At 37.5% G+C, this 27,312-nt stretch overlaps 1 protein-coding gene across 6 annotated transcripts in view; it reads right to left on the reverse strand.

Annotated features, from left to right (window-relative positions):
• TMC1 (transmembrane channel like 1) overlaps positions 1-27,312 on the reverse strand; it is a 385,069-nt gene that overhangs the window by 52,302 nt on the left and 305,455 nt on the right. For all 6 annotated transcript variants that reach the window (XM_027105688.1, XM_027105687.1, XM_027105692.1 and 3 more), the window contains 4 exons: positions 25,792-25,882; positions 24,020-24,101; positions 11,846-11,952; positions 8,957-9,055 (listed from right to left, as the gene is read on the reverse strand). In XM_027105688.1, the coding sequence (XP_026961489.1) occupies positions 8,957-9,055; positions 11,846-11,952; positions 24,020-24,101; positions 25,792-25,882 (379 nt within the window). The remainder of the gene's footprint in view (positions 1-8,956; positions 9,056-11,845; positions 11,953-24,019; positions 24,102-25,791; positions 25,883-27,312) is intronic.

Below are 27,312 nucleotides of genomic sequence, written 5' to 3' on the forward strand. Positions count from 1 at the left end.
CACTTTCTTCTCATATGCGCATGGAACATTCTCCAGGATAGATCATATCTTGGGTCACAAATCAAGCCTCAGTAAAATTTAAGAAAATTGAAATCATATCAAGCATCTTTTCTGACCATAGCGCTATGAGACTAGATATCACTTACAGGGAAAAAAACTGTAAAATACACAAAAACATGGAGGCTAAACGAGATGTTACTAAATAACCAAGAGATCACAGAGGAAATAAAAAAAAAACCTAGAGACAAAGGAAAATGAAAACACGACAATCCAAAACCTATGGGATGCAGCAAAAGCAGTTCTAAGAGGGAAGTTTATAGCTATACAAGCCTACCTCAAGAAAAAAGAAAAATCTCAAGTAAACAATCTAACCTTACAGGTAAAGGAACTAGAGAAAAAAGAACAAACAAAACCCAAAGTTAGCAGAAGGAAAGAAATCATAAAGATCAGAGCAGAAATAAATAAAATAGAAACAAAGAAAACAATAGCAAAGATCAATAAAACTAAAAGCTGGTTCTTTGAGAAGATAAACAAAATTGATAAATCATTAGCCAGACTCATCAAGAAAAAGAGGAAGAGGACTCAAATCAATGAAATTAGAAATGAAAAAGAAGTTACAACAGGTACCGCAGATATACAAAGCATCCTAACAGACGACTATGAGCAACTCTATGCCAATAAAATGGACAACCTGCAAGAAATGGACAAATTCTTAGAAAAGTATAACCTTCCAAGACTGAACCAGGAAGAAACAGAAAATATGAACAGACCAATCACAAGTAATGAAATTGAAACTGTGATTAAAAATTTTCCAACAAACAAAAGCCCGGGACCAGATGGCTTCACAGGCGAATTCTATCCAACATTTAGAGAAGAGCTAACACCTATCCTTCTCAAACTCTTCCAAAATATAGCAGAGGGAGGAACACTCCCAAACTCATTCTACGAGGCCACCATCACCCTGATACCAAAACAAGACAAAGATGTCACAAAGAAAGAAAACTATAGGCCAATATCACTGATGAACATAGATGCAAAAATCCTCAACAAAGTACTAGCAAACAGAATCCAACAGCACATTAAAAGGATCATACACCATGATCAAGCGGGGTTTATTCCAGGAATGCAAGGATTCTTCAATATATGCAAATCAATCAACGTGATACACCATATTAACAAATTGACAGAGAAAATCCATATGATCATCTCAATAGATGCAGAAAAAGCTTTTGACAAAATTCAACACCCATGTATGATAAAAACCCTGCAGAAAGTAGGCATAGAGGGAACGTTCCTCAACATAATAAAGGCCATATATGACAAACCCACAGCCAACATCGTCCTCAATAGTGAAAAACTGAAACCATTTCCACTAAGATCAGGAACAAGACAAGGTTGCCCACTCTCACCACTTTTTTTTTTTTTTCAGTACACGGGCCTCTCAGTGTTGTGGCCTCTCCCATTGCAGAGCACAGGCTCCAAATGCGCAGGCTCAGCAGCTATGGCTCACGGTCCCAGCCGCTCCGTGGCATGTGGGATCTTCCCAGACCAGGACACGAACCCGTGGCCCCTGCTTCGGCAGGCAGAATCTCAACCACTGTGCCACCAGGGAAGCCCTCACCACTGTTCCAACATAGTTTTGGAATTTTTAGCCACAGCAATCAGAGAAGAAAAGGAAATAAAAGGAATCCAAATCGGAAAAGAAGAAGTAAAGCTGTCACTGTTTGCAGATGACATGATACTATACATAGAGAATCCTAAAGATGCTACCAGCAAACTACTAGAGCTAATCAAGAATTTGGTAAAGTAGCAGGATACAAAATTAATGCACAGAAATTTCTGGCATTCCTATACACTAATGATGAAAAATCTGAAAGTGAAATCAAGGAAACACTCCCATTTACCATTGCAACAAAAAGAATAAAATATCTAGGAGTAAACGTACCTAAGGAGACAAAAGACCTGTATGCAGAAAATTATAAGACACTGATGAAAGAAATTAAAGATGATACAAATAGATGGAGAGATATACCATGTTCTTGGATTGGAGGAATCAACATTGTGAAAATGACTTTACTACCCAAAGCAATGTACAGATTCAATGCAATCCCTATCAAACTACCACTGGCATTTTTCACAGAACTAGAACAAAAAATTTCACAATTTGTATGGAAACACAAAAGACCCAGAATAGCCAAAGCAATCTTGAGAACAAAAAACGGAGCTGGAGGAATCAGGCTCCCAGACTTCAGACTATACTACAAAGCTACAGTAATCAAGACAGTATGGTACTGGCACAAAAACAGAAAGATAGATCAATGGAACAGGATAGAAAGCCCAGAGATAAACCCATGCACATATGGTCACCTTATCTTTGATAAAGGAGGCAAGAATATACAGTGGAGAAAAGACAGCCTCTTCTATAAGTGGTGCTGGGAAAACTGGACAGGTACATGTAAAAGTATGAGATTAGAACACTCCCTAACACCATACACAAAAATAAGCTCAAAATGGATTAAAGACCTAAATGTAAGGCCAGAAACTATCAAACTCTTAAAGGAAAACATAGGCAGAACACTGTATGACATAAATCACAGTGAGATCCTTTTTGACCCACCTCCTAGAGAAATGGAAATAAAAACAAAAATAAACAAATGGGACCTAATGAAACTTCAAAGCTTTTGCACAGCAAAGGAAACCATAAACAAGACCAAAAGACAACCCTCAGAATGGGAGAAAATATTTCAAATGAAGCAACTGACAAAGGATTAATCTCCAAAATTTACAAGCAGCTCATACAGCTCAATAACAAAAAAACAAACAACCCAATCCAAAAATGGGCAGAAGACCTAAATAGACATTTCTCCAAAGAAGATATACAGGTTGCCAACAAACACATGAAAGAATGCTCAACTTCATTAATCATTAGAGAAATGCAAATCAAAACTACAATGAGATATCATCTCACACGGGTCAGAATGGCCATCATCAAAAAATCTAGAAACAATAAATGCTGGAGAGGGTGTGGAGCAAAGGGAACACTCTTGCACTGCTGGTGGGAATGTGAATTGATACAGCCACTATGGAGAATAGTATGGAGGTTCCTTAAAAAACTACAAATTGAACTACCATATGACCCAGCAATCCCATTACTGGGCATATACCCTGAGAAAACCATAATTCAAAAAGAGTCATGTACCACAAAGTTCATTGCAGCTCTGTTTACAATAGCCAGGACATGGAAGCAACCTAAGTGTCCATCAACAGATGAATGGATAAAGAAGATGTGGCACATCTATACAATGGAATATTACTCAGCCATAAAAAGAAACTAAACTGAGTTATTTGTAGTGAGGTGGATGGACCTAGAGTCTGTCATACAGAGTGAAGCAAGTCAGAAAGAGAAAGACAAATACCGTAGGCTAACACATATATATGGAATCTAAGAAAAAGAAGAAAAATGTCATGAAGCACCTAGGGGTAAGACGGGAATAAAGACACAGACCTACTAGAGAATGGACTTGAGGATATGGGGAGGGGGAAGGGTAAGCTGTGAGAAAGTGAGAGAGTGACATGGACATATATACACTACCAAACGAAAATAGATAGCTAGTGGGAAGCAGCCGCATAGCACAGGGAGATCAGCTCGGTGCTTTGTGACCACCTAGAGGGGTGGGATAGGGAGGGTGGGAGGGAGGGAGATGCAAGAGAGAAGAGATATGGGAACATATGTATATGTATAACTGATTCACTTTGTTATAAAGCAGAAACTAACACACCATTGTAAAGCAATTATACTCCAATAAAGATGTTAAAAAAAAAAAGTACGACTAATAAGAAAATAAATAAATAAATAAACATTAAAAAAAAGAAGTTCTTCCAAAGCTGTTTGTTCCTCCTATTTCAGGGAATGATCCACCAACCTACCCAGTTACCCCAGCCAGAAACTTGGATATTTTCATTATCTTCCCATTTTCACCGATAAGACTCATGAGGCCACTCACTACAGTAACAGATGCTAACTAGACTTATTGTGATGACCATTTTGCAATATATACAAATATCAAATCATTACGTTGTACAACTGAAATGAATATAATGTTGTAAGTCAATTTTACCTGTTTTAAAAAGGGGAGCTCCCTGAAAACAAGGACATATTTGAACTACTGAAATATTCTTAAAGAAAAGATGTATCATTCCATATGTGAATCACAAAAATATCTCTTCTAAATGTGGCCGGTACCATAAGAGATGAAGGAACTTAGAGAACTGAGGCTACCTGAGAGAGGATGCTCTCCCTTTGGAATATCACTACTTAAAAGAACCATTGATGCCAATAAAATAAGGAACTGAACGGCTGTTTGTCAACCTTTAGACTGTGACAGTCTCCTCTGAAGACAGACCTCAAGAATGAGATGTGGCAAAAGTGGGCAGAAGGAATAGGCTTGGGGTGATATGTTAGAGTACAACAAACAATTTTTCATTGGAGTCAGCCACCGTTTAGTTTGAATTTCAATGCCTCCTTTCATTATCTGTGCTGTCTTTGGGAAACTAACCTCTCTGAGTTCCAATCCCCTCAACTCTGAAAAGATTACTGATCTTCCTCTTAAAGGGTTGTCATGAAGATAAAATTTAATGTATGTGCCTGCTTAACACAGAATGGGTGTTAACTCTCCTCTCCTGCCCTTTCTAGGGCTTCCCCCCACCTCCCATATCTCTGATGACCAGGGGAAAAGGGGAGGCAAAGTTGACTCACCATTTATCTCAATATGCAATGTACAAAATGCTCTCAAGCTGGAAAGCTAAATGCATTTCCCTTTATTCACAACTCAAATCTTTACCCATATGATCTCACTGTCTGATATCAGCTCAAGCTCATTCCAAATTCCACCTCAGTTCCTCCCTCTCTCCCTTACGAGAATACCAAAGCTCTACAGTCTCTTCCTCTTTATCATTCCTACATCATTCTCATGTCTCCAAATAGCTTGCCAACAAAGACATCCTCTTCTTCTTTTTTTTTAATACATATTTATTGGAGTATAATTGCTTCGCAATGCTGTGTTAGCTTCTGTTGTACAACAAAGTGAATCAGTCATATGTGTACACATATCCCCATATCCCCTCCCTCTTGAGCCTCCCTCCTACCCTCCCTAACCCACCTCTCTAGATTATTGCAAAGCACCAAGCTGTTCTCCCTGTGCTATGCAGCTGCTTCCCACTAGCTAACTATTTTACATTTGGTAATGTATATATGTCGATGCTACTCTCACTTTGCCCCAGCTTCCCTCTCCCCACACCACGTCCTCAAGTCCATTCTCTATGTCTACATCTTTATTACTGCCTCACCACTAGGTTCATCAGTAGCATTTTTTTTTTTTTTAGATTCCATATACATGCGTTAGCATACGGTATTTGCTTTTCTCTTTCTGACTTACTTCACTCTGTATGACAGACTCTAGGTCCATCCACCTCACTACAAATAACTCAATTTTGTTTCTTTTTATGGCTGAGTAATATTCCATTGTATATATGTGCCACATCTGCTTTATCCATTCATCTGAAAGACATGCTCTTCTTACTGGCTTAAACTCATTCTAATTCTACTGCTTCAAATAATACTACTTCTGCCAATTTGATTCATAACATACACATTAGACAATATCCCTATTTCTTACTATTTTAATAAAACGTACTTTCTTCCTGTTCAGTAAGACCCATCCCTAGGTATTCAATTAAAAATAAATAAAAAATATGGTGCTTTGTAAATGGTGACCTTGAGAGGCCATAAGACTGGCTGACCTTGCATATATCACATGGTACTTGTCTGCTATTAATTAAAGGGAATTTGGATGAATTATGATACATGCTTATAGGTGACAAAGCACTGAGCTCCAAGGGGATACTTCCAGGGGAGGGGGTCCAGAGAGAAGTTCCAAGGTTCTAATATGAACTCAACAGAGAAGCAGCTCCCCCTGCACAACCTCGTCACCTACAGCCCAAAGGTTTTCTGATCCTTCCCAACCTATAGGCTCTTCTACCACAAGAGGTCATGCTTGCATCTATTTTACAGTGTCCTATAAATTGATTCTGCTTCTCTTCACCTGCATCTATATGGCATTGCTTAGCTAAGCTGGTACATTAATCTTCTTAGATGCAAAAAAACAGCTCATGTTCCAATTAGATCATTTAGGCACCAGTCATCTCTACCCTGGGCCTGAAACATGTCTTTTTTTCCTGGCATCTCTGAGCTCTGTGGAAGTACAGAATTCTGAGTTTCCAGGGATCTCAAGGACATCTGGACAATGGCTTCCTCCATGGTGCTATGATAGATGAAATACTGGGCTGTCCGTTTAGATCATCTTATAATACAGAGTGGGCATCTCTATGAGGTAATTGTTCTAAGAAGCAAGTAAAGAATTCAGGCAAAAGGGTAAATATTGAAACTTTCTATTTGAGAAGCTAATTTAGGAATTGCATGTTTATTATGAAAGGTGGAAATGGGATCCAACTGCTTCAACCCCTTCTCCTCTTGTGAGATTCAGCATTAAATGGAGTCAGCCTGTGTTCCAGAAACTGTCAGTGAGAAGGATGTTGGAAATTATGACAGAAAAATTACTGATGTGATAGAAGACATAGAAAGAACACTAGATTAGTAGGCTTTTATTAGCCATAAGACCCTAAAAAATGATTCTGAGACTCAAAGTTTCCCTAACTTTATAATGTGGGACATGGGATAGAAGATCTAAGGGCACTCTCTTAAAACTCTTATTTTGTGATATGTCAAATAATCGAGTGATCACAGTACACAGAAAAATTAAAAAAGAAATAAGTGAATAATATCACTTTAATGACTCTTTCTTGACCTTTTAATAATCTCTCATTGTCTTAGAATAATTTCTAGGCTGGCCTAGAGTTACAAAGGAAAGTGAGTATCATAGGATACTCCTGTTTCCATCTTCTTCTATCCATTGTAAATAGTATTTCACCAAACTGGACATGAGAGCTGTCGAGGGCAATAATAAAATTTTGGTGAGCACACTCACTGCCCAAACCTTTCCCCTAGTTTCCTCCTGTATTCACCTCCTAGACCTTCTGGTACACCCCTTAGCAGCTCTCTTAGTGCCACCTTCCCCTTTGTCTTCCTCAAGTTATTAATACCTTTAAAATCTCAAAGGGACACTGTTTGCAAAACTTTTTATTTCAGTTACTTGACAAATTTATAAGTGTAGAAACTTCAAAAATATGTTTAAAAGCCAAAAGGCCTTTTGTTCATATTTTTAGTTCTTCCTTTCTCTGATATGACTAAAACAACAGAAGATGCCAATAATATTATTAGTTCTTTTCCTTATTAACCAGACTGGAAGCTTATTATTTAACTAATCAGAGGAAGAGAATGAGAAATAAAAATAGTGTGGGGGGTACATAGTAATAAATTATTTGAAATGTAAATGGGGGGAAGGAGAGAGAGATAAAGATAGAGAGACGGCAGAAGATGAAGCGATAGAAAGAAGAAATAAAAGAAGTAGAATCTAACTCAGAGGCTATCTCCACTCTGAAACCCAGACACCCTAGCAAAATTGACAACCGCTTCCTCAGGGCTCCCCAGTATTTTTTTTTTCCCATCGTTTTACTAAGTGTGGAACACACTGTATACTAGTTGCCTATGTATCTTTCTTCTACTGTCATGACTACCTTGAGGTCAAGAGCCATGTCACATTCATCTTTGTAAAACCAGTGCCTGTTTATATTCCATAAATAAATGTTGACTGGAAATGAAAATTCCAACTGACGGGTGCGATTTAAGATTCCAAAGGCCACCAAGTTGGGGCTGCTGCTCTGCCTTATGCTTATTCTATAGCTGCCTTGTTTACTCAGAGCCTGAGAACCTTTCCTAAAGTTTACATTTGCTGGTACTGCTCACATAAATTTCTTTGGTTCTTATCTCAATGCTCTACAAATCCTCCCCCTTGCTCAGGATTCCCAGTCAACAAGATTCATTAAGCCTCTATTGGTTGAGTATTATGTTAAGGGCTTCAAAGAAGATGCAGCAGATGTAAGGCGCTCTTTAGGAAGCTCGCGATTTAGAGAGGTTGAGGGTAGAATTCAAAACATCTGTGAAATATATGCATATTAATTCTATAAACCTGAAGACTTTATTGTCTCTCTCCTTCCTTCATTCCCCGGTCTACATAAAATTTTATTCTCATTTTCTACTCTTTAAAAATTCCTGAATTACTAATTCCCCAATCTCCACTGTGCTACTTTCTCATCCTATACATTTCCAAACATCTCTAATCTGGCCACTATTTTAAAAAGAATGTGTGGAATTGAATTGTTGTCACAGAATCGAATCACACTCCAAAGTGATTTTTCAATGGGCAGAAATGAGTCCCTGCCATGACAATAATCCCCACCTAGGGGAGCTCGAAGTGTAATATTCATTCTAGTGCTACAATGGAATAACGCTCATTTGGGTACCACGATCAAGTGATGCTCATTTTCATATTATACAGAAGTTAGAATTTAGTATTGTTTAGTACTTACTATTTAGCTTTATTTAGTATTGACTATTCAGTAATGCTAAATAGATTTGTTTAGGAAGTGAAGAAGTTAATAGGAAATATCAAAGCCCGAAGAATTCAACAAGATTTTCCAAAAAGCACATTTGCAAACCCTTCCTTTGTCCTTTTTCAAAGTCAGAGATAATAATATTCACGTGAAGTCTTTGAACTCTGAGCTCACCTTCATTTAATAGTCTATATTCCCATTTAATCATATTATCACATTCCCAAACCCTATTTACTTTTTCTTTCTTTTTTCTTTCTTTTTTTTTTTTTTTAAGCGGGCAGAGACATCTCTCTTAGAGCTTCATCTGGCCTCAGAAGAGGAGGCCACGGAGTTTCAGAATATGGAAAAATCTGTCCTCTTATGAACACAGCTGTGTGGAATCACTTACATTGAAGTCATACAACACACCAAAGTTGGCTGCTGATGCCTCTTCAGCTCTGGGAACCGTTTTCCTAGGTAAACTGCCATATGGCAAACCCCAGAGGTACTACATGGAGAAACAAAGAAAGCAGTTAACAATTGGAAACAAAGTCTGAGGCACACATGTGATCACAAACACTTTTGTTTAAAAGCACTTCTGAAACTTTTTCATGGGGACTCTGTGGGTCTCCATGTGGGGTCCCATTTTCTGGGAATCGACTACGAAATCCAGAGTTAAGAACAAAGGGAATGCTAAGGACCCTGCATTCTGACTTCCGCAGACCACCAGCAGTGGAGCCAACCACGTTGCTCAGGGCTTGCTGGAACCCGACTACCCACCACCACCTCTAAACTGGTCTCATTTAGGAGGTCTGGAAAGGAGAGAGGTGGCCTTTTGGGGATTATAGTGTTCAAGAAAACCGTACTAAGCACTTCTTCATCTGGGAATACCCCTCAGGGGTGGGGTGGAGGGAGAGTCTCTCCTTCATGTCAAGGAAGAGAGGAGTAAAGAGAATCACTCATACCATTAGAGGGTGTCAACGAGGCGGGAAGACTATACCCTGACTGTCATATCTGCTTCACCACTGATTCAGGTTTACCTCCCCGATCTTGTGCTACCAGATTAAAGAGATATGATTAAGGGCAGAGCCAGCCAGAGACGGGACAAGAGTAGGGTCATACTAGGAGCACTACTGAAAACTGGAAAAAAAAAAAAAAAAACCCCACCCCTCTAGCCCCAGGGCAGACACACGGTTGGCCAAGCAGATGCTGCTTCTTGTGAGACATGAAAACATCCCTTCCCTGGGGCTGGGGCCAAGGGAGGAGGATGAATGTGGATGGAAATTTGGGTGCAGAACTTGACTAGGCAAGGGCTGCAAATCAGCCCCTGCTCCTTCTCTCCACACAAACTGCATGGCTTCCACAGCAGCCCCTCTGGCTTCCTGAGACTGAACAGAACAGAGGGTGGGTTCTACTCAGACTATCTTTCCCCAGAGTTGGAGGCCACAGAAAACGGAGAAGACCAGGGTCTCCAGTTTGTACAGTGACACAGGAACTTTGGGCAAAAGGGCAAATGCATCAGAGGAATGCTGAGTGAGGCTGCTGGGTGGAGGCCCCTGAAAAATGTAGCATTGTTGGCAGGAGATGACCAGTCCTGCCCTCTGCTGGTTCTATAAAGTTAGCATGCAGGGAGCCCAACCTCTTTTGTTCATTTGCTGGAGTCGTAATCAATGCCCAGAAAACAGGATACACCTCAACACCTAACACAACCTGTAAAAAGCATCCAAAACCAATACACTTCCTAGTTCTAGGAATACACCTAATGGAACGCATATTAGCTCCCTCCACTACACATTAGGCATCTGCAATTTCCTAAAGTTAGACTGAATTCGCTACAACCTTTCATTTCCTCCACAAGGAAGCAGCATGCCGTGGCAGGGAAAGAGTAAATGCAGCTGATAAACCTCCCTGTATACCCTGCATCTGACACTGAAGAGCATCAAAGTAGCTGGTGATGGAGTTTCAGATTTCCTTAGAGAGATGAGAAAAAACAAAGCCGCTGTTCACTTGAAATAGATGGACACATACATTGTGCTGCATTGCCTGAAAGTTCTGCTTAGGAGATGAACTCTACTTATGACCTTAGGAGTCTGAGGATTTCTGATCTATGTCTACTGTCTTCTACGAGCCAGATAGCCATAGAACCCCCAGAATTAGCTCAAAGATTATAAAACTAGCAAAATAACGTGCAAAATCTTGTTACAAAAGAAGAATCATGGGTCCTCGTCCTGGATCAGCTTAAAAAAAACCTCACCCTGTGGTATTAGCTAAGTCTAATAAGCATTATGTGATTCAGTTTCCATGTTTTTTTAAATGGAGAAAGAAAAACTCTTCTATAGTCTGCTTTATAAATTTGTTGTGAAGCTCAGTAAGTAAAAGAAAGTGTAAGTGCTTTGCATTGTTAAAAGCTGAAATCATTATGCATGTAAGGCACTAGTAGTATTAGTATTATGCTTGTGGGGAGGCTTGATATAAAAGCTGGCCTTGATTTTAAAAGATGGGGATAAAAAGTCACTCAAAACGATTAGTTTTGGCTGTTGCCAATGCTGTATTAAATACATTGGCTTTGAAACACTGGTACCTGGAAAGGTCCTCTGTAGGTTAAACAAAGCCTCCCAACTTCTGTATGATAGCATCCAAAGAAGTCAGAGTCATTTAACTTCTCATGGGTAAGTCCACAACCTCAGTGTTGCTTCTCGGTCTGAGTTAATTGAATCTCCCCCCTCCCCCGACCCCAGCTCAGAGCTTTTTCTTCTTCTGCAGTCTGGACCCACTATCAGTTTTACTCTCCTCACTGACCTTGCTCTTAAGAGACCCATGGAATGGGGCGGGGAGGGGGGGGTATCTTATTTTATACCTGGAAAAATTTGCTCACTTTGTGTTTCTTCAGATAGAAAAGCTGGATGCCTTGAGTTGCATTAAGTAATGTCTCTTTCAAAGCAAACTTGGCAAAATAAATGAACTCACAAGATGTCAAAGTCTTCCCCTTGAGCAATTAATATTTGTGCACAGGGACCACCTTGGGAATCTTTCCACAGAGAAATATTCATTTCAACATACACAATACACACATTTCATATATGATTTCAGGAGGCTCACGTACCCTTTGGAGAAGGATTAGGACCTGCGGCTCATGGGCACCATTTTGAAGATTAACCTGGTTACAAATACTATGACTCTAAGAGCGTAGGTGGCTAGATAGTCATCTTACTCTTAAGGAAAAGAGTTTTTTTTAGTAGAGTGATTGCAGAAGAAGCTTGTTTCAGCATGTTTTGTAAACTGGAAGTCAGAATCTTACCTCTGGCAACATGATAAGGCTGAACGTCAGGATAAAAAGAACCATATTTACTCCATACATCCATCTCATGAAGAGGAAGTATGAGGCCACTGATGAGCCAAACTGACCTATTCAAAAGAAAATAAAAGTTTGGAAGAAAGGTCAAAACAAGACAAAAGCCACGTCTTGGTGCTTTTCAAAATAAGTCTTCTCATTGCAACACACGGGTTCTTTTCTTTACAGGCTCTAGCATTTTCTTTTTCTATCCAGAAGGAGAAAATGTTAACATGATGGAAGTAGAGGTAGCTGTGTAGAATGACTACATCTTTAGAATCCATCCAAGAGAAAGCTGCGTTTTGCTTGGCAGCTAGGATTGCTATTTGAAGAGCCCATCTTATTCTTTGAGTTAACACAGTTAAGTGAACAAAGGTATATAAAGTGGTTATGTCACCGAGTCCAAGCTCCTACCGCTCGCTGCAGGACAGGCCAATAAATTGAGAGATGAGGTGTTGGGGCAAGGAATAACGACTTTATTTGGAAAGCCAGCAGACCGAGAAGATGGTGAAGTCATGCCCCAAAGAACCATCTTGCCTGAGTTAGAATTCAGGCTTCTTTAATACGACAAGGGGAGGGAGTAAAGCCAAACATTTCCCAGTTCCATCCAGCCTCCGAAGAGGATGTGTTCATTTCTCCCTTCCTGCAGTCATTCACAGGTGGGCCTGGTCAGGATGTCTCCCATGAGCTAAACAAAGGTATTTTAGCTTAGTGCTCATTACCTGGAAGGCAGGGTTCCCCCAAATGGGCCATTATGTATAATTTAAGCTTATAGGTAACATCCCTTTAGTGATTACTGTAATAGAATTCAAAGGTTCTTCCCTATTACAGTTACTACAATGCCTGGCCAGTAGTTAGCATCATTCTAATTATTTTGATAGTTACTGAACTTCTTCCTCCTTTTTCTCAAGCAACAATGTTCTTCTCAAAAAAGTTTACCACATCTCTTATGGACGGTTATCCTATACACCATCCTGTGCTGTTCTCCTGTGTAAATGGCATTTCACAGGTAGTATAGAAGCCGAAGTCCATTTACTCTTCACATATTTATCTTCTGTCAGGAATTATCTTAGATGTGAAACACAATATCAGAGACAGGTTGCTGCCCTAATGCAACTTACATTTTAGTGAGATGTGGGAACAACAAATATGCAATAATTTTAAAAGAAATAAAGAAATATACATTTATCATAATACATATTATATTACATTATATGTACGTTTGATATATGTAATATTATATATCATCTATTACATGTATATATTATGAGTATTACATAGTATATATGTATGTTATGTATGATATATATCATATAGGTATGTCTTATATATGTATATGACATATGTATTATATATTTATACATAATATATATCATATTACATATAATCATATTATTATAAAAGTATATATAATAATTTAGCCAGGTCAGTCCTAGAGGGAAGAAGGTACAATTATGAGAGGGGTTGCTTTAGGTAGGCTTGTCAAGGAAGGTATCCCAGAGAGGTAACATCTGAGCACAGATCTGAAGTTGAAGGAAAGCAAAGCCCAGAGCTGGGGAAGAGCAGCTCAAGCAGAGTAAAGAGCAGGAACAAATATCGTGAGGGAAGCAAGAGCTCAGGACAATTGAGGGACAAACCTAAGGGCTGTCTGGTTGGAGCACAATGAACAAAGGAAAGTGGTGATGGATACGGATGAAGAAAGAAACCAAACCACAGTGTGTGGGGTCTCTTAGGGAAAGGTAAAAAGTGAGAATTTTATGTTAAATGAGATGAAGTCATTGACAGGTGTTAAGCAGTGGGGGTGGGGCAGGGGAACTTGACCTTTAAACAGTCACTTCAGGTCTGGGGAATGAATTTGGAGGGCATAGGCAAGAATGTGTTGTCAGCTCGCACTCACCCCAGGGAAAGTGAAATGATCTGTGCAATTTTTATTGACTGAGTCCAAAAACAAAAACATTCTCTTAAATCAGAGAATGGAAGAGGAAGAAAAAACCGGAATTTGAGTCTCAGGTTGAGATCTCATAGATTAACAAAAGCCAAGTTTCTCTGATAATCACTTAAGATTCAACATCAAGTTGCTAGTTTTCCCAGTCTTCCCAGTTTTCATTTTCAGTTGCACAAGAAGAATCAGTGAACATTCTCAGCTACCCACTGCATCAGGCCCTTTGTCCTGACTCATTTAGCAAAACATCTCCTGGGGACCATTGGTTTTCTTGAGGCCTCTAGCTTTTGAAGCAAGAGCATTATTACAGGAAGAGGGAGGTTCATGTGGAGCAAATTTCAGCCTCCACTTACTAAGATGAGACCAAGCTCACATGAGAGTCAGACCTCTATTTCCAGGACTTAGCTCACTCTTTAGGTACCACTTACTTATTCTCATAACACTGTGGTAGTTTTTGGTTTTGTTTTTAAAGAAATAAAACTTTCTTTAATCATAGATGACTTCATTGTCTATGTAGAAAATCCTAAAGAATTTTTTTTTTTTTTTTTTTGTGGTATGCGGGCCTCTCACTGCTGTGGCCCCTCCCGCCACGGAGCACAGGCCCTGGACACGCAAGCCCAGTGGCCATTGCTCATGGGCCCAGCCGCTCCACGGCATGTGGGATCCTCCTGGACCGGGGCATGAACCTGTGTCCCCTGCATCAGCAGGCGGACTCTCAACCACTGCGCCACCAGGGAAGCCCCTAAAGAATTTTTAATAAGCTATTGAAACTAACCAGTGAGTTTAGCAAGGTTATGGGATACAATGTTAAATTTTGAAAATAAATAACACTTCTGTACACTAGCGATGAATAATAAAAAATGGAGGTTAAAAGACAATACAACTTACAATATCATCAAAAATACGAAATAGGGATAAATTTGATAAAATATGCACAAAATTTGTACACTGAAAACTGTAAAACATTGTTGAGAGACATTTTAAAAGACCTAAATAAATGGAGAGATATACTGTGTTCACAGAACAAAAGACTCAATATTGTTAAGATGGCAATCATTTCCAAATTTACCTATAGATTCAAGGCAATTCCAATCAAAATTTCAGAAGGTAGTTTCTATAAAATGATAAACTGATCATAAAATTTGTAAGAAAATGCCAAGAATAGCCAGAAAAACCTTGAAAAACAAGCAAAATTGGAGGATTTATACTACCTGATTTCAAAACTTACCACAAGCTAAAGTAATCAGAGTATGATATTGACATAAAGATAAACATAGATCAATGGAACAGAACAGGAATTCAGAAAAGGCCCTACACATATATAATCAATTGATTTCTTTTTACAAAAGTGCCAAAGCAATTCAATGGTGAAAATAATCTTTTCAACAATGATGCTGGAACAATTAAATACCCATATGTAAAATAAAATAAAACAAAAATAAATGAAAACTCTCCACTCTTACCTCATACCATTTACAAAAATTAACTCAAAATGTGTCATAGACTTAAGTATTTAAGAGTTAAAACTATAAAACTCTAGGAGAAAACACAGCATAACATCTTGGTCACCTTGGGTTTGGCAAAGGTTTTTTAAAAATAGGACCCAAAAAGTACATGCTATTAGATTTTAAAAATCCTTAAATTGCACCTTATCATAATTAATATCTTTCACTTTTCCAAAGATTTTTATAAATAAAAAGGTAAGTTACAGCATGGGAGAAAAGATATGTGAACATATATCTGACAAAGTATTTGGGTCTATAATATACAAAAAACTCTTACAACTCAATAAGAAGACTAACATTCTAATAAACAATGCGCAAAAATTTGAAAAAACACTTCACCTAAGAAGTTCTATAAATGGAAAATAAGCACCTGAAAAGATGCACAATGTCATTAGTCACCAGGGAAATGAAAATCAACTACACACCTACTAAAACGGCTGAAATAAAGACTGATCATACCATATGTTGCTGAGGATGTGAAGCAGCTAGAACTCTCTCTTTCACTATTGATGGAAATGGAAATTAGGTCAACCACTTTGGAAAACAGTTTGGCAGTGTCTTAAAATGTTAAACATAACACATACCATAGTAGTAGACCAGCTATTCTACTTCTAGTTATTTACGCAAGAGAAATAAAAGCATGTCTTAACCCAAGACTTGTACACAAATATTCATAGCCGCTTTGTTTGTAATAGCCCAAAGCTAAGCTGGAAACAACTCACAAGTCCATAATGGATAAGCAAATTGTGGCATATACATACAATAGAATACTACTAATAAAAACAAACTAATGATATATGCAAAAGCATGGATAAGTCTCAAAATAATTATAAAAGAAACAGCCAGGCAAAAAATGCATACTCCATAAAAATATTTGTACAAAATTCTAGAAAATGCAATCTACAGTGACAGAAAGCAGATTGCTGGTTGATTGGGGATGGTGGTGGTCATGGAGGGATATGTTCATGGAGGGGCACAAGGAAACTTTTGTGAGGGGAGTGTGTGTTCTGTTTCCTGATTGTATGGTTTCATGTGTGTATACACATGCCCCTAGTTATAAAATTGTATACATAAATATGTGCAATTTGTTTTGTTGATTATACCTCAATGCAACTATAAAAATATAAAAACAAAAAGAAGATAAAATAGAAGGCTTCTTCTCTCTCATGTTTCAGATTGAGTGTAACTATGACACGGCTGATATAGTAGCTCTATGGTATCTGGGACTTAGCCTCCTACAGTCTTCTTGCTGTGAAATTCTCTACATGCAGCTTTCATCTTGTGGTTTAAAATAGCTGTTCCAGCTCATTCCATTATATTCATATGATAGCCAGTGGGAAAGAGGGGAAAGCAGTGGAAGGCAAATCCTTTCTTTTAAGGGCATAAACTGGACTTTGAACACATCACTTCTGCTAACATCCCATTGAACTGTGTTACATGACCACAACTTACCAAGGGAGGCCAGGAGATAGAGTCTTTAAACTGTGCTATCACGTACCTAGCTAAAACTCAGTTACCATTACTAAGAGGTAAGAGTTAGAAATCTCTACCCACCCCCACCCACCCCGTACTGTGGTAGTTTTTACAGACACCTAAAAGGAATTCAATGTCTAATTGGACATTTTGAAAGATGTCAATTACTTTTAAGTCTGAGTATTTGGAATTCGTTTCACTTTGTAGAGGGGTTCAGCGTTCTACAAGATTTCTAAAAGTGTGTGATATTGAAAAACACGCCCCCCACGTGTTGTAACCAGATGCACTGGTCTGTGTGCAGAAATGCTGAAGCAGATCTTCCTCTCCCAGGACATATGATCATCCACCTGGCTCCCAGTGATTTCATATCATTTCATGGCCCTTATCTATGTTCTCTGGTATCAACTACCCGAGGGCTGCCTCAGCCAGGTTCACTCGTCATGTTTTATTGAAGGCAGTGGACTTCCAGCTTGTTAGTCATTCCAGTTGTTCATCAACAACATTCATCTTTAGGTATCCAGGGCAAGCTTTTCCCTGGAAACACTCGTGAAACCCTCTGGTATAGAGTTCCGAGCACAGGATACTGACCCACCCTTCCCTTACTTCCATCCTTCCTTCTTCCCTTCCTTCCTTACTGGCTTTTTACACTTTTGCTCTTTTAATTAGCACCATGGCCCACCCTTTCCCAGTCCCTCACACACAACCCCTGGCAAATGAGGGCAGAGTATAAATATACCTAAAAGCAAAAAAGAGAAGCAAATTAAAATGTTTCAGCTATACGTATACATATATCCCCTCCTTTTTGGATTTCCTTCCCATTTAGGTCACCACAGAGCATTGAGTAGAGTTCCCTGTGCTATACAGTATGTTCTCATTAGTTATCTATTTTATACATAGTGGTGTATATATGTCAGTCCCAATATCCCAATTCATCACCCTCTTTCCCCCACTTGGTGTCTATATGTTTGTTCTCTACGTCTGTGTCCCTATTTCTGCTTTGCAAATAGGTTCATCCATATCATTTTTCTAGATTCCACACATATGCGGTAATATACAATACTTGTTTTTCTCTTTCTGACTTACTTCACTCTGTAGAAATCCAAAAAGGAGGGGATATATGTATACGTATAGCTGATTCACTTTGCTGTACAGCAGAAACTAACACAACATTGTAAAGCAACTATACTCCAATAAAAAAAAAAATGTTTCAGAAAGTACCCCCTACCCTATGTATAATCCATATTCATAATGGGTGAAAAAGTTTAGATTCCAAAGCTTCCAAATTCCAGTTTTTAGACTTAACAGTGGCTTCACAACAATTTTATTTGCAAGTGGAGAAGTGACAGCTAAGGCTTTTCTTTACAAAATCCTAGGTATAAAGAAATGAATTGCAAGAAAACAGATTTCATTAAAACCAGAGTGATTGTAGGAAAGACCTAGACACAGGTCAAAGAGACCAAAGTATCCAGAAGACAATGTTCCTTCTGCATGACACCTACCAGTGGCAGAAGGGGAAAGAACAGTAACAAAACAAACAAAGATCAAAGATCATAAAGGAGAGAAAACAAATCAACCAGTTGACATCAAAGCTCCATATGCCCTTTCCCTTTCTCAACACAAAAATGAAAAAGAAGGCGTTTTCCCTCTTCATGTTCATTTATCCTAGCAGTTCTATCCTCCTAGAGATTGTTGACTGGAACAGGCATTTCCTAAAAAAAGAAACCCTTCTATAGTGTACCTAAAAGAGCATAATTAAAAAGAACAGTCATTTCCATGTGCTTAGTCTCTCAAATAAAACTGATTTACTCTTGTAAAGAACAATAATGAGGAATAATAATAATAGTAGCTAACATATTTTGATGGTCAATTACATATACTAAGAACATTATCAGCATCAACTCATTTTACTACCTCGACAACCTGATAAAGTTAAGAATTATTAGTCCTACTGTGTGGATGGGGAATCAAAAGCTTAAACACAGCAGTTGACTGATCCAAGACTTGATTAATAATAATAATAGCTAAAATTTAATGAATCTTTGTTTCAGATACCTATTTGATCTCTGCATATTAATTAATTCATTTAATCATCATCAAATCCCTGCCAGGGGAATCTATTGTACTCCCATTTTACAAGAGACTAAATTCCATAGGTTACACACCTGGTAGATGATGGAGCCAGGGTTACATATGTATTGATAGTTACGTAGATAGTAAATGATGGAGCCAGAGTTCTAAATCAGATAGTTTTGATCTATAGGTGTCTGACTCCAAATCTCGATTTCTCTTATTCACAGTGCTCTATTGCTCCTCAAGTATAATCATAGTTAAATTCATTTTTTTAAAAGAAAACCATGCGGGCTTCCCTGGTGGTGCAGTGTTTTAGAGTCTGCCTGCCGATGCAGGGGACACGGGTTCGTGCCCCGGTCCGGGAAGATCCCACATGCCGCGGAGCGGCTGGGCCCGTGAAACATGGCCGCTGAGCCTGCGCGTCCAGAGACTGTGCTCCGCAACGCGAGAGGCCACAGCAGTGAGGGGACCGCGTACCGCAAAATAAACAAACAAACAAAAACAACTATGCTGTATAGAATAAATAGGCAATGAATGTGTGTGTGAAAGAATAGATACAGATAATATCCATCAATCAGCTAAGGCTGGTCAAATTCACAAATTTGGATTGTGCCCATAAATGACCAATTCCTTTTCTCTTTAATCTAACTAATAAATGCTATTTCATTAGTAAATTATTAATATATGAAAAGTCTTTGGTATTTATTAAAGTGAGACCTAAAGCTTATGTAATATTCTTATTCCTGAATTTTCTGTGTTTCCTTTAAATTAATGTTAAAGTTTCATCTCTCCCTCTGGTTATTTATTATTAAGGCAGAGTAATTTGTAGTCTGTCATCATGTATAATTTCCTCTTGAACAGATGGGTAATAAGACAAGCAGATAAATAATGAACATTTCTAAATGGGAAAAGACCAGTTAAATCACCTGCTGTAAAGTACAATATAAATACCATCTTGTTAGGCTAGGATTCAAAGCCCAGTTTCTTTCAAACTGGTCTAGGGATAGGAAATTAAATGTGGCAAATTTAATTTATATTTTCTGGTGCCTTTAAGCCAGCAGGGAAACATGCAGTTTAAACTCTTGCTTAAGATTGTCTGTCTAAAGCTACTTCTGGTCTAAAAAAAGAAGAGGTCTATCACACCTTTGATGCTGTAGTTTACTATTAGGGAGAAGCAGATTTTGATTCTTAGAAAGACTTGTAATCTCCAGCTTGAAAGACATTTAATGATTTAATCCATGGTTTTAACAGTAATGCTGGAGTCACAGTAGGTATATATTATACTTGTACTCCGGGGAGCACAAATGCACAGCTTCTTTAGCAAAATATGCAATGCAACGTGGTTAATAAGGTGCATCTCTGCAGGTAACCACATGGTTCTAGGCCTTTTACAAGGCTGGCATGATAGTAAAACTCCACAGCATCACCATGTGATGTAGAACTTCACAGAATTCCTCCATGACAAGAATTATCAAAGCTATTTTTTATATGAAAAAAAGTTGGGAGTCATCAGGTGAGTACCTGGTCCACACTAGTATAGGGATCCAGGTCCTACTGGAATCAAAATGGAAACAGCATGAGTTTTAGACTTGAGTTCCTCTTGTGATTCTGCCAAGTACGGGACAGAGCTTTGTGGAAACTTAATGAAGGCTGGTAATTTGGGACTCCTTCAAAATCAAATTTAGAAAATATTTGGTTAGTATTTATTTAGAGATGGAGCAGTGAGTGAGAGCATGGCAGATTAGAAAGACTTTTGGGGAGGGGAACACAAAGAGAGTGCTTCTCTTTGCCACTTACCACAGTCCATAATCATCTTCATTATTTATTTGCTTGTGTTTTATGAACTGTCTCTCCACCCATGCACACACATATCAACACATTTGAATGTAAGATCGACCCTTGCCTGTTTCTGTCAGTATTGCATCCCCAGTGCCGAGAAACATGCCTAATAAATGGTAGGCACTCAGTGAGTATTTGCTCAATCAATTAATCAATCACATCAAGCTTATTCAGAAGATTAAATGAGATATTACGTTAGATGATTCTGACCTTTAAAAGGAATATAATAACATTTCTGAAACTTTTATAAGATTAAATGGCCATTTCTTTAAGAGAAAAGCATTTATATTAGTTTTATAATATAAAGTATAAATATTATAAATAGGGTACATGCTTAACCTACTTTTTTCTGAAAAAAAATTTGCAGAGAAGGTAAATTATTCAGGTCTCTCTTAGTATAAGTCTATTTTCCATTTAACTGTTTCAATAACTTATAACTCAAGAGTATAAAGCAAAGAACTTCACACGCTTACATGGACTGATTGTAACTAAATTTTGTGGAAAAGCCAAATGTGGAAATAGAGAGCCCTAAATATCAAAGCATTGCCCAAACTATACAGCCAGAAAGGGACAAGAAGACCTCAATCTTTCATAAACTGATTGCATGTCCCATTTCTTTCCACCTTTCATTCAGTTCAGCTTGAAAGACCACCACAGACACACGCTTTCCCTACCTGTGGTAAGGTACTTTCTGTGAGATGGTCAGTCCAATCCAAAGACTCTGCTAATTTACTCTTAGATAGGTTTCATACTTTTCAACTAATGCAATATCCAAAAGTATACAGTGCACTTATGATTATCATTAAGAGCTTAATACATTACGTATCTTATAGAATATGAAATATATAATTAAATAAATAACTCATTGAAAAATAAATACATGAGAAGGTGGGAAATAGTTCCCCAAATAGGATAACTATCAAGGAAATCTGTAATTACTTATCATGCCATTGTCCTGGTCTAATCTTCTCTAGGACTCGGTGCAAAAGAAAAAGTTTATAAAATCTTCTTCAGAGCAAAAATCAGCACACTACACTGAGAAAATGGCAAGCTTTGGGCCCAGACAGACTTCACCTTTTATCTTGGCTCCTCTGCTAACTTATTCTGGGACAGTTATTGACCACAACTCTAAAACAGAAAACTAATATGCACAATGCCGGCATGTTAAAGATTAAATGAAATAATGTTTGTAGGGTTTCTGAGTGGCACTCAATAAATGGTTGTTATGGTGATTGTTGATAGAATAGAAAATAAGTGTCAATTCTCCACAGTGAGGCAAAAAGCACCACAAAAAGTGAAATATATCAGGACAACCTAATCAAAAAATAAATGTGGAAAATAATCCACATTTGTTTGAACTGTCCAGGTTGACTGCTCCAAATTTCTGAGGGAAGAGGGGAGGAGGGAAGATAACTGAAAGTATTATTGAGTAGCTCTCAATATGTTTTTCCCACTGTGACACACATGATAAATTATGGTCATATGTGTAACTCATTCCTATGTGCAACTTCTGGCAATAAAAATAATTCCATTTGTTTCTATTCCACTCAAGATAGGCTATTGCAACACAAGTGACCATGACATTGCTATTGAGATAGACTGGAACCTGCTCTAGTGTACTTTAAAAATAAATGATTTGCAAATTATACATATTTTAGCTATCATTAATTACAAATTTCTTGGGATACATCTCATAACTGATCAAGATTCATCCTTATCATTTCATAAATGAGTAGACTGAGGCTCAGAGGGATTAAATGGCTGGCTCAGAGTCAAACAGCAAATCTGTAGCAAAGCAAGAAAAAAATCCAGACTTCTTTCAACACACATTGTATCAGGATCTTAATGCTCTAAAGGGCCTTCTGTTTCACAATGGCTCTCAAGGTACCATATTTTAGCTGCACAGTTAAAACTTAAGAATTTCATGATGACTATTCTTTTTTTGATGTGTCTAAATTTCTTTTTTCCATTTCCTAGAATAGTAGACATTTGGAAAATGTCTTCTGTTTAATTTTATTCAACACATATTCATTAGGGCCAAGCAAGTTCTAGGTCTAGGGATCCGGGAAAGAGCAAACCAAAATCTCTGCCTTCATGTTTATTGGAAGAAATGAACACAAAATGAAATGAAATGACTGTATTTTTAATTTATTTTATTTATTATTTATTTAATAATTTATTTTTAAATTTAATTAAATTTAATTGAGATATAGTAATATAGCATTTTAGATAGTGATAAGTGTTGAGGAGGAAAATAAGGCAAGAAAGGGATGGCACAGGAATATGTGTGAGGAAGTTCCATTAATGAGCTGATGTATTTTAATTCATTGCCATTTGATAATGAGGGACAGAGGACTGAGGGATAGTCACTCCTAAAACGTGCCCAATCTTGTCAGTGAAATATCCATCAGCTGTGTTATCTCCCTATGGAGCCTCTATTTTAATTAGGCAACGCAACATTTAGCCAGCAGGAAAATCTGCCCTGCTATCTGGAGGGGCATGGAAGAAAATCAGATCCTAGTCAAAACTATTACAAACCAGAATATGGCAAGATTATGCTCAAAATTATTTTAAATGTTATCCCCTTTTCCTTATATTCTTTATTATCTTAGAAATGACATACTATCATATTTACAATGCTTAAAAATTTTTATTTGCCTTATTCGAAGCCTACAGCCCTATACTAAATAGGTTTTTGATTGAGTACATTCTCCTGCCTTCTCTGTACACTATGAATATTGTACAAAATGAAGGCACAATATGATATTCATATAGCGAGTTCCTGGATGATTATTGCTTATTCTACTTCAGAGTTTTGAAAATGATACTTTAAGATTTCTTCACTGTTTTTAGACATTGTTCATTTTGATTACTGTCTAACATCCAAGTGAATATATATTTTCTGTTTTTTTGATGTTTGTATATGAGTTTTTTAACTGAAATATAGTTAATTTATAATATTTAAAGTACCTACATTCAATGTCATGTTCATTGCCGAACTAAAATCTCTGCCTTCCCAATGATGATTCAGTGTCATTGTGCACTATACTGACTTCCATGTGTAGAAGAAAAAACAAGGTCAAAAAAATATTTTGGTCTAATGCAGGAAGGGAGAATGGGGTCTCCAGTGCTGTGATTGGTTAGTGCTAGCAAATCTTCACAGTGAGCAAAGAGGACATGAAAATGTCTTTATTTGTTTGTTTTCTTGTTTTTAATCTTTCCAATAGTTCAGAAACTGAGAAAGGCATCTGATTAGCTTATGAGACATTTATCTAGGACAGCATTCCCCATCTAATGAGATTGAGCACTTACTTTCAATTGCCTTGATTTTATTTTCCCAGGGGACACAAGCAGCTTTGAAGTTCTCAAAATCACGGAGAAATTTTACCCATTTCTGAAAAGAAAGCCAAGTACAACAGTAAAACCCAACTGCTTGTTTGTTAAGATGTTTATCTCCCACACTCATCCCAAAATATCTCATGACAATGAGCTTGGAAAGATCTCTCTGGCATCACATATTGCTTTTTGTAAAAAGGGGAGATGCTAGTTTCACTTGCCTCCCTGTTCCCCACCTACCCCTGGACCAATTTAATTAAAAAATGTTTACTGACTCTCTGTTTTACAGAAAATATGCTGACCACTGAGAAATATCTGTTTATTCTACCACACAATAAGAGAACAGGGACTGAGTTAGCACCTAATAAGGTGATCAGCAAATGGTGTGTGTTTAATTAAATATTCATTGCATGAAGAAATTAAAGAAATATAAATAAGACATAGTTCCTGCCTTGAAGGGCTTCTGGATCAAGTACACTGTACATAAACAGGTAATTTCTATACAGGATGGTAAGTGCTATGACTTTTCATTCTGGTAGAGGTAGAATCATAAATTAGTTTTTATAAAAGATCTTCCTTCCATTTTACCCAACAATGTTGGGTTACCCATGATCAAGAGGACCACTAAGAAGAAGAATGAGAATGGGGCAGATAACTTTGCACATGTACAGATTATGCTGAGATAATGGGTGAGCTAGACAGACATGGGGAGCCTAAATAAGATTTGAGACAAGCCTGGAGTTTGAAAGATTACCTAGACCAGAAACAACCCAAATATTCATCTATAACAGAATGGATAAATAAATTACAGCATCTTCATACGATGGGATACAACACATAAATAAAAATGAACTATAACTCCCATGACATGAACATATCTCATGAAAATAACATTGCATCAAAGAAGCCAGAAACAAAAGCATAAATGCTATATGATTCCATTTATTTAAATTGTAAAAACAGACAAAACTAATCTATGATATATATGATGTATAAATATATATTACAGATCTATCTAAATATTTCATATTTAAGATATATGAACTTCAGTCACAAAACTCCCATCTTTATGGGAATATATTTAGCCTCAGGTGGTATAACATTTGTAAAGAGGAGATAATAATACCTACATACCTACTTTGCTGTGAGAATTAAATATGGAAAGATTTTTATATAAAGATTTAATTTTTATAGAAGGATTTAATTCAGTGCTTGGCACATAGTAAGTGCTAAATAAATGTTAAGTTTCTTTTCTATCTTTTCCAAAGATCTATATTTATATTGGCATATCACTTGTTTTTTCTTATTTTCTATCCAATCTACAGTTGATGTTCATGGTAGAGAACAGCTATATGGCCATGTAACTTGTACACATTTTGAGAAAGAAACCTTGACCCAGAATCCCTTAACTCCCAGGGAATGAAAATGAAAGGGGCTCAACCTTTTACATTTGGAAGTGATAAAAGCACACAGGTCAGTCTTTTGCCATGAATCAATGTTTATCGACTTATTTTCATTTTAACTCTTTTAAAGAGCCTTTTAGGACAATTTTTTTTCTGAATCATCCCTTTCTCCAGATTTCAGTAACGCAGAATACTCTTTGTCTACTGTATATGTACCTATATGTAGACATAACGTATAACATATTTTTCACTCAGAACAGAACCAATTTTACCACCACTCGGGGGCAACATGGCTTCCACTGAGCATAAATGGCACCAAGCAAATTGAGCTAAGAAAATACTTACCTTGCCCATCATCATCTTAAATGCAAACCACCGTTTTCCTTTTCCTTTCCCAAGAGCCCCTTCATTTTCACTCACAAATTTTTTTGCTTCCCTGAGGAAATAAAACAAAATAAGGGGTGGGTGGTGGTGGGTTGAGATTAATACAGCATAAAGGTAGTGGATATTTAATTTTATTAGGTCTACTGCCTGATTTCTTCTAGACACTTTCAAACCCTTAACAAGTGAATGTAAGCTGAATTTCCTAACCTTGGGACTTGTAATGGATGTTTAAGTTTTTTAATTCTGGTCAGAAAGAATGAGATATTTCAGTCTCACTGGAGTCATCAAAAAGCAAGGAATTTATGCTAAGTGTCAAAATAGAGAACCCTAGTTCTTCTCATTTCTACCACATATAAAATTGAATCTGAAGTTTACTTCAGATTCTGGCAGTCGGAATGTTTATTTTAAAATACTTTCTTTCCTTCTTTTTTAAGGATTGCTTTTTTAAAAAAAATAGGGCAGGAAGTTTAGGACAAACTGACATAGAACACACTTATTGATCTGGTATTTAATCTCATAAAAGCGATTATGACTTAAAACAGAAAAACCATACTCCGTAAAGCAAATGGGGTTGAGGGAAGAGAGAAAAGGAAAGGAATACTTTTTGGCCTCACATTCTGAAAGGGCTTCAAATTTAAACTTTAACGCCATTCCCAAATATTTGTACATTTACAGTAGTCACATTAGTGTCTTTGTGTTTGTGGTAAAAAAGCATTAAGTCATCAGAATGGATAAAGTGAACATGTTAAATATACAACTTTTGTAAACTTTTTAGTCATTTTTGCTATTGTTGTTTGTTTGAGATATGGAAAGAATTTTTAAAATAGAGGCAGTCCAGGCTTGCCTTGACCTCTCCAGGGCCATAAAATGCATAACCCAAGAGAACCAAGGGATAATCCAAACCTGGACATTGGTTCTACAGGTACAAAGCTGTCGTCAGTCGGGTGGCCCCTGGAATATGTGGTTTTACAGACAAGCCCCTTCAACACATGACTATAAATAAACAACACACAAAGTACTCTTGAAAAAGTGAAAAATGAAACTTCATCCTTAAGTTGGTGAAGGATTTTCTGTGTTCCTTAGTATCAATGCTAAACTCATGATTTTACAGTACCCAGTGATGAAAACACCACGTCTGCTAACCTAGCTGATAACTAGAAAATGGTGCCCCATTACTCACCTGTGCATGTGCACCCACCCATGACCTGCCATAAAAACACAAGCACAACAGAGAAGATTCTCTTCAGTCATCAAACAGACTTCCCACATCATTTCCTTAATGGCAGGGACAATATCTTGTCCTTTTTGTATCTCTCACAGCACTGTTCACTACTTTGACCATAGGAGGTGTTTAGCAAACTGAAACCTTCTTGAAATAGACCTAAATGGCATAATTTGGATAGACAGAGACAAGGGAGTATCTAATAATTGTATTTTCCACATCAATTAATGCTTGAAGGAAAAATCATTCCTAGACTTTGG

Source organism: Aethalodelphis obliquidens, unplaced genomic scaffold (assembly GCF_003676395.1).
Source record: "Aethalodelphis obliquidens isolate GAN/ISIS:26980383/991018 unplaced genomic scaffold, ASM367639v1 scaffold7, whole genome shotgun sequence".
Lineage (NCBI taxonomy): Eukaryota > Metazoa > Chordata > Mammalia > Artiodactyla > Delphinidae > Aethalodelphis > Aethalodelphis obliquidens.